Source organism: Bidens hawaiensis, unplaced genomic scaffold, assembly GCF_021521415.1.
Source record: "Bidens hawaiensis isolate Kalapana, Puna unplaced genomic scaffold, B.hawaiensis_p1.1 tig00031314_1, whole genome shotgun sequence".
NCBI classification, from domain to species: Eukaryota; Viridiplantae; Streptophyta; class Magnoliopsida; order Asterales; family Asteraceae; genus Bidens; species Bidens hawaiensis.
The window spans coordinates 19117-27586 of record NW_027495274.1 but is presented as its reverse complement, the minus strand read 5'-3'; the positions used below and the strand labels follow the sequence as shown (position 1 = coordinate 27586).

Below are 8470 nucleotides of genomic sequence, written 5' to 3'. Positions count from 1 at the left end.
ATTATTCAGCATGTTTATTTAATATATTTTTGACTTTGAATAACATATTTTGTTGATTTAATATGAGAAAATCTAAAATAAACATTCTGAAAGTCACTAATCTATCAAATAGACATTAACTATTAAAGTCGATTAAAAAAGTGTAATTTACAAATCGAGTTAAAGTATAGATTTGTTTTTGACAAAAATAAATTAATACTTTTAACGAGTAGTTATTTTTAAAAAAATAAAAGTCTTCAAAATTTCTTCTCTTTTTCATCGTAATAGAGTTTGTGGATACAAACATTATGCCCCCCCCCCCCCCGGGCCATATTTATTGGTGGACATTGGTTTATGGGTTTCGTTGTAATTCAAATAGTGGCCACGTCATCCTCATTAAAGATGCTCTTAGAAACATTTGACCGGCCATGTATCCTTCTGCAATTTGTGTATACAAACGTTTTGCTCTCTTCCTCCTTCATGAGGCCACCTCCTAGGGGTGTTCTTCGAGGGTTTTTTTTTTTTTGAGTTTTTCGGGTTTTAAAATTTTAAATCTTAACCCGAAACCTAACCCAAATCTCTCTTGGGTTTTTCGGGATCGTGTAATTTGGGTTCGGGTTTTTTCGGGTTGGGTTAATCGGGTTTCGAGTATCCTTGAAAACAAAACATAAAACAAAAAAAATAAAAAACTTCAATGCTAAAATAAAACCAACATATTCTTTACTCGTAACGCAAATAATCAAATAATAAACCAACATAATTCGATAAAAAAATTCAAAAGAAGAATAAAAACTAACTAACTTGAACCTATTTTTTTTCAATCGGACGTGATTTGTTATTCAATTACGATTGCTATTAGTAATAAACGGAACACATAAATTAACAATAAATAAGCAATCCATAATAGTTGGAATGACAACAATCGACTATGGTCGGCTTCTGATAAATTTAGTTGCTAAGACTAAGCTTATTATACCATATATTTAATTTCAAAATTAAAAGTTTATTTGGGTTGACCCGAAACTTATAAAACAAACCCGAAAACCAACCCGAATTACTTCGGTTCAGGTTCGGGTTAGTCTTTTCTCAGGTTCGGGTGAGTTCACGTCCGGTACGGGTTTTTTCGGGTTAGGTTTCGTGTTTCGGGTAAAAGTGACAGCCCTACCACCTCCAATGGTCGACATCGGTTTATGGGTTTCGTTTTAATCCAAACGGTGGTCACGTACATCATCTGAGATGCCCTTGGTAACATTTGACCAACCATGTATCAGTTGATTGATCAACGATGATCTTACTGATTTAAATTTAGTTTTTTGTATGATTATAAGCCACTTACTTGTCACATTCAGAGAATTTGATTCTTATCCGAATAAAACCAAGAGTACTGGAAGACGTGAGATAGTGAGAAAATATAAAATTAAAACGTTTTAGGGTGATTGAAAGCAGTGACGTCACCACATATGCACTTAGGACAGCTTAACGTAGTTCAGGGTAAAACTTAAGTGACAATGCAGGGTTGGGGGGGAGGGTAGGGTAGTTTTTATATTAGAAATGACTATCCCCCCCCCCTCCCTAGATATCAGTAACAACAAAAAACACACACCACATAGCTAATCATACTCTTAAATCTACACTATTATTTATAATGAGGCTTGAGCCCTTAATCTCATGGCATGAAGAGATATTACAATATACACTTACCATTAGTCTAGAGCCGTTGGTAAATATATCCTACTTAACTCGAACATGTCAACCCATAACACAAGTACTTATCACCCCGAATTTTTACTTAATGTGTTTTAAATAAATTCTTGCTTCGATGACTAAAAAATTCAGTAACTAACAGACTATCTGTTGCCCCTTCACGTCATCGTCATGTAGGAAAAGAGTCTTCGAAGCCCCTCTCCATAAAGCTTCACTGCAGTTTAAAGCCCTATTACCACCCACATGGCCCCAACCCCACCTCATGCTGCCCGTCTACATGAAACCACCCCCCTCATACCACCCTTCGGTGGTTTACGCCGCCTTTACCACCCCTATCCCCCCTGGATGCCGCCCACAAAGAATGGCCTTATAGACTTAACATTTGGACCACCCCTTTTAGATTAATTTTTTTTTTTCATTTCATGGATGCTAAATAAGGATCTAGAGTGTGTGGTTAAGGAAGTTGTGGTTCGGACAAATATATCGGGGCCTCCACATAAATGCTTTGCAAATAAACTTAAGACTTGCAAAGATTTAATTAAAGAGTTGAGAAAGAAGGTTCAACAAGAAGAACATGACGTCCTTCAGTCATTATACCACCGACTAAACGAATTTGATGTCTAGACGGAAGTTCAAAACCTAACAAAGCCAATCAAATAACACATAACAAAGCTCGTTGGTAACCAATGTGATAGGTGGTCTCGGAATCTAAACACCTCTCTTTTAACATAAAATGATTAAACCCTTCATTATATTGAAGACTAGAAAATGTAATGTAATGTAATGTATTGTATTTGTAAGATTTGTCATATTTGACAATGTTATGGCCTAAACACTCCATCATCGATCCGTCTCATGCGACGCTAATACCAAAGAGTCTTGTTGGTGCCTTGGTGGTCAATTTAGAGCAACAATCAGCAAATCCCTAAAAAAATGGACTTTCTAAGCCGTCAGTAAATATAGATGGATTTTTGTAGGATTTAATGCTTAAATGTTATATGTTTAGTAATGCATTATTATTGTTATTATTGATGGTAATTAATAGTGATTAGTTATAATAATTACTTAGTAACTTGGATTTCAACGGACTTAAGAACTTTTCAACAACTTCGTTAACGAATTCAAGTTCATTCACTTTCGTGTTAGCATATTGTAAAAAGATTCTTTTCAAGTTTCAACGCTAATGAATGGTATAAAGTTTCAGTCCACACAATATAGAGATGATCTTTAATTAAACCATTTTATTCCATTTTATTCTGCCAAAAATAAACTAGTACTCCCTTCGTCTCATTATAAGTGTCCACATTTCCTCTTTTATTTGTTTCACTACAAGTGTCCACTTTCAAAATTTATTAGCTAATTTTCAAGTTTACCCTTAAACACACACAACTAACATTAATGGACCCACTTTTCAAGGGCATTATTGTCATTTGGTAAGAAAAAAATGTAATCATTCAATATAGAGATGATCTTTAATTAAACCATTTTATTCTGCCAAAAATAAACTAGTGTAAGTTTGGCAGCTTAATTATTTGACAATATCCCACGTTACATTTTGAAGAACATCACATAATGACGTATTTGAAAATTCCACAAACGACTGTAAGTTGTTGGCATTTTATGGGTAGGTGTAACATTACATCGGACGTCATTATCTTTGTCAATCCTAGATAGATTAATTAGGTGGAGCATATAAGCCCAAAGGAGGGGTGCTAGCTTGTGGCGCCGAACACATTGACCGCTATGCATAACTTTGGAACTTTTCATGTGTACAAATAAAATACTTTAATGGATAAAATAACGGTAGGCCTCCAGAAATCTTAATACTTCATTTTAAGCCTTGTAAATTGTAATTTAAACAATTAAAAATCCTTATGGATAATTATATTTCAAATATTTAAAGTTTTTAAACACACTTTAATCATACATATAGAATTGGGTGAGTTTTAGTGAAACAAAACAACTTTGCAATAACACATGACTAACTACGCTATTACTTTACGTAATGTGGTGAACAAATGAACACAAGATTTAGACAGTTGTCTAGCTTAATTAATACTTCAAGTTGAGGCAGAAATGATTATGAGTGTACATGTTCTCTCGTTTTGAACAAGAGAAGCAGCAAATCCAACTGAACGATCCCATGACTTCAAGTTTCAGATTTGAGATGGTCAATATGTTACGGTTCTCTTACAAAGAAGTCGGCCGAAGTTGTTGGTCATCTGATGGTAGCGATTATAACCATGGGCGGATTCATTCATGCTTCAGGGGGAGGATATATAGACCCCCACTGAAATTAGACCATCAAGCTTAATATATTAGTGGAATCCAAGAAAAAATCCACATGCCCCCAAAGACAAAATTAAGAATGCACATTGGCATTTAGAAAACCCAAATGAGAAGCTTTAATTTATCTAACTCGTGTGTTTAGTTTAGTCTAACAAACTGGAAACAGAAAACATCAAATCAATTTCTTGTTTTTATTAAATGAACTGGCTATATTATCACCCCTTAAAGCAATAGTATTCATTAATTATTACTTTTCTGCATATATATTTTTGATGCACGGGTAAGTGGGTAACTAACGATGGAGTACATAGGTCTATACAACTACAAGACTTCTGAGTCCGGACATAATGGCTATTCATTCTACATGTTTCTTTCTTTAAGTTAAATTGATTTATGCAATGTAGCTTTTAAAACCAAAAGTTGCACAATCGACATGTTTTGGCCCATTATACTCGATTTGTTTTGACCCGTTACAACTGTGTTTATATCGAACATATTTTCCCCCACTGGTAAAAGTTCCTGGATCCGCCTCTGATTCTAATAGATTTTTGAGACTAAATGCAAAAAGAGTTGTGACCTGAGGAAAAAAAATTCTAACATGCAAAGATACAAGAATCAACTTGCATTCAAGGCGGCCGAAGAAAATTGAGTTATATTAAGGTAACGAAAAAGACATAAAATTAAGGGCATATGGGCCCTATGTAAATTTGAGGTTTTATATATGAGTTTAGGTTGTTTTTTTGGGTGGGTGGGTGGTGGGTGAATTTAGGTTTTTTAGAGTTTTTTATTCGATAATGTCATGTGAGATGTAGATGATCAAATAACACAAAATGTGCGTCAAAATATTAAATGGATTATCTAAGTTTAGTTTCCAGATTCGCCATTTTTTTGGAGTTCCGTTTTGAACCTACCTGGTGTGTGTGTTATATATGTTATATATGCTATTTCCATTTGTATAGATATCTGTAGATAGAAAAAAGCACTTTGATTTCTATTAAAAGGTAGTCAATTCATTAGCAAATTTGAGTTTGGTTTGGTAACTAGAAATATTGTTTGTAGTATACTTGAAGATGGAGGGCTAGACCGAACACCTGATAACTAGGAGGACTGGATATGGAAGCCGTTGGATGATGAGGGACTAGAAGTGAAATACTTGAAAGAATGCGTAATTCTTGCCTTACTCTTATTTTATGGTGTTCTTAAGTGAATCTAGGGTTCGTTCATAATCTTCTCTAGATTGTTAAGTGATTCTTGTTTTGTAATTTGAGTGTTCATTTGAGAAATTGTTTTGTAATTTTTTTCTGTTTTTAACTCATTGTAATCTCATCGCTTTGGTGAAGATTTGGTTTTAGAAATTAATCACAGATTTGCAATTGAATCTGTAAGTTGTTCGAATTCCTGATGTTCTTAAAGTTTGAGTTTAATTTAATTCGATACATGTTTTGTGACAATTCCTTATAGATGTATGTGTATTCTAAGTTATAATTCGATGCCGAACATAATATTGGAACATTGAACAAGGTACAGTACTAGCATGTAAACATAGATCGTGTATGTGTATCGGTCATCTCAAGTTGTGCATGTAAGTTAGTTGCTCAAAGAATCTAGTAGAAGTTCAAGTTATACGTCAACAAAACCCACCAACTCCAAAAATGGAGAGGTAAAAGGTCACTTGTTCTAAAGTTATGAGTCAACACATGTGTTGCACACGTAATTTTTTTGCTAACCGCATAAAGACACACTTTTTACGTGTATGCCGAGTTGGTAACAGAAATATATATAGAATGTCAATGGCGGCTAGCTTTATGAAAAACATAGAAGATTAGTTGAGTGATCATTCGGGTGTAAATAAAAACATATTATGACAACAGAAAATAAGGGAAACTTGATATTACACCCAGCTAGCTAATAATAAAAAACATTGAATATAACCTGGTAATTTGACAATATAGTTCGTTGATTCGTATGTGTGTGTATATATATATATATATATATGAAACAACTAACCCAGCTAGCTAGAAAACCTGGGTGATCTGTTACATACTTTTGCATAGCATATGTATAGCTAATTAACAGACATTCCATCGCAACTACTGCGCGTATGTTGAGAAACAAAAACCAAGTCTCAAAATCATTTGCTACGCCTTTTACGACACAGTGTTCAGCCTCAAGCCTAGTTTCCTCGGAGTTATAATTAGTAGATAGACCATTTTAATCAAATTAAACTTTCTAGTTTGGAGAGTTCCCTTCACACATAGAGACACCCCCTTATGAAGTGATATATATAATGTATAACCGATAAAAACAAGTAACTGTTTATTAATTTTTAGTCAATACAATTTTTTTTGTTATTATTCTCTTATTGCTCTCGTTAATTAATCTTATATTTATATTAATTATTTACATAATATAAAGTAGAAAGAATAAACTAAAACCCATTATATATCACTTTTATCAATTAATTAGTAGCATAACTTTTCTTAACCATATGATAATCGCTATCAGAAGACTTATGGGTTATGTCAGTTTTCTGCTAATCAACAAGATCATGTAAACCGTAACTTGCATTGAATAGATGACATAGAATTTCCTATAATGGAAACAAGATTCAAACCAGAAACTTCCTTTTGAAAATAGGGTGTTTAAATTGCACCACCCTAAGTTAAATCACATATTACTTTTCATGTCTCATTGTCACTTCACGTGATCAACTCTACCAACCAATATGGTATGATCAATAATAATTTTGCCATAATTATAAGTTGAATCCCACTTGTCAAGAAATTTTAAAATGTAGCTTTCTCCTTCTTTCCACTACACCTTTTATACCTTAACAGACTCCCTAGAGTTACTATAAATACCCATCATCTCATATACGATATTCACTACACCAAAATACTTCATTTCATGCACACTTCTTTCACAATAGAAAGAACTGAAACACTCTACTTTTGGTAATAATCATGAAGGTTTCATCCTTTAACATAATGGCTATCTTGATGTGTCTCCTCTTAGCCACACTGACCACCATTGCACAAGGCCAGGGCACGCGGGTCGGCTTTTACAGGACCACATGTCCAAGTGTCGAGTCAATAGTCCGAACTGCGGTTCAGTCTGCCGTCCAAGCCGATCCCACGCTCGCAGCTGGTGTATTGAGAATATTCTTCCATGACTGCTTTGTCCATGGCTGCGATGGGTCTGTACTACTTGACGGTCCGTCAAGTGAAAAGACCGCACCACCCAACCTCCCCTTGAGAGGATTTGAGGTTATCGATGCTGCAAAATCGCAGCTCGAAACCACTTGCCCTGGAGTGGTGTCTTGTGCCGATATTTCTGCGCTTGCTGCCCGTGATGCCGTAGTCCTGGTAATTAGTTTTTTTATTTTATTTACAAGCTATGGTATATGGTGTTTGTGTGTTACTAAGTTGTTATTACAGGCTGGTGGAATTAGTTGGCAAGTGCCATTAGGGCGTAGAGATGGATTGGTTTCACAAGCATCTGATACTGTAAACTTGCCTGCCTTTAATGATTCAATAAGTGTTCAAATAAGCAAGTTTGCTGATAAAGGTCTAAACATCCAAGATCTTGTTACTCTTGTTGGTAAGCATCAGATACTGTAAACTAAAAAACATTATAAATTAATTAACTAAACTGATGTAATTAACTTGAATACATATGTTTCCTAGGTGCGCATACAATTGGAACAGGTGCTTGTGTTGTATTCAGGTACAGGCTATACAACTTCAACGGCACCAACCAACCCGACCCGGATATCAACCCATCATTCCTACCCCAGCTTCGAGCACTTTGTCCCGAAGGCGGTGATGATTCAAGACGAGTAGCCTTAGACACAGGGAGCGTTACCCGCTTTGACACTTCCTACTTTACAAACTTGAGGAATGGCCGGGGAGTTCTCGAATCTGATGCTAAGCTATGGAGTGACTCAACCACACGACCAATCGTGCAACGGTTCTTGGGACTTAGCGGACTACTTGGATTGACATTTAACGTCGAGTTTGGAAGATCCATGGTAAAGATGGGTAATATTGAGTTGAGAACCGGGAGCCAAGGCGAAATCCGAAGGGTTTGTAGGGCAACCAATTAATTAAGTACAAGCCTAAATAAGTTTTTTGCTAGCTAGTATATATATTCTCATCTTTTCTTGTTGAATGAACAAGAAATATGTTTATTTTGTTTCATATAGGAAACTTAAGTTGTTTGAATAATCATCTTTTCTAAAAAGGAAAGAACTAGAATAAATAAGACTGAATGGATTCAAATTGTACTCATTTTGTCCCAAACTTAAATAAGATCATGTAAGTTTTACCCAATATTTTTCTTGGTAACAAGGATTGATGAAACAACTCTATAGTCTCCATGCATGGCTTAATCATAAGAGTGGACCATATTTAAGATTAAAGATTGGATTCATATGTAAGGTTCTTTGTCATATAGCCATGAGTCAAATTTAACAACTACCTACTCGATATGACGATAT

The 8470-nt window shown here is 34.9% G+C and overlaps 1 protein-coding gene across 1 annotated transcript; it reads left to right on the top strand.

Moving 5' to 3' along the window:
• The first annotated feature begins 6903 nt into the window (after positions 1-6903).
• LOC143581945 (peroxidase N1-like) lies at positions 6904-8235 on the top strand. The gene is made up of 3 exons (XM_077064621.1): positions 6904-7337; positions 7410-7572; positions 7659-8235. The coding sequence occupies exons 1-3, from the start codon at positions 6936-6938 to the stop codon at positions 8075-8077; spliced, it is 984 nt and encodes a 327-aa protein (XP_076920736.1). The 5' UTR covers positions 6904-6935; the 3' UTR covers positions 8078-8235.
• The last annotated feature ends 235 nt before the right edge of the window (positions 8236-8470 follow it).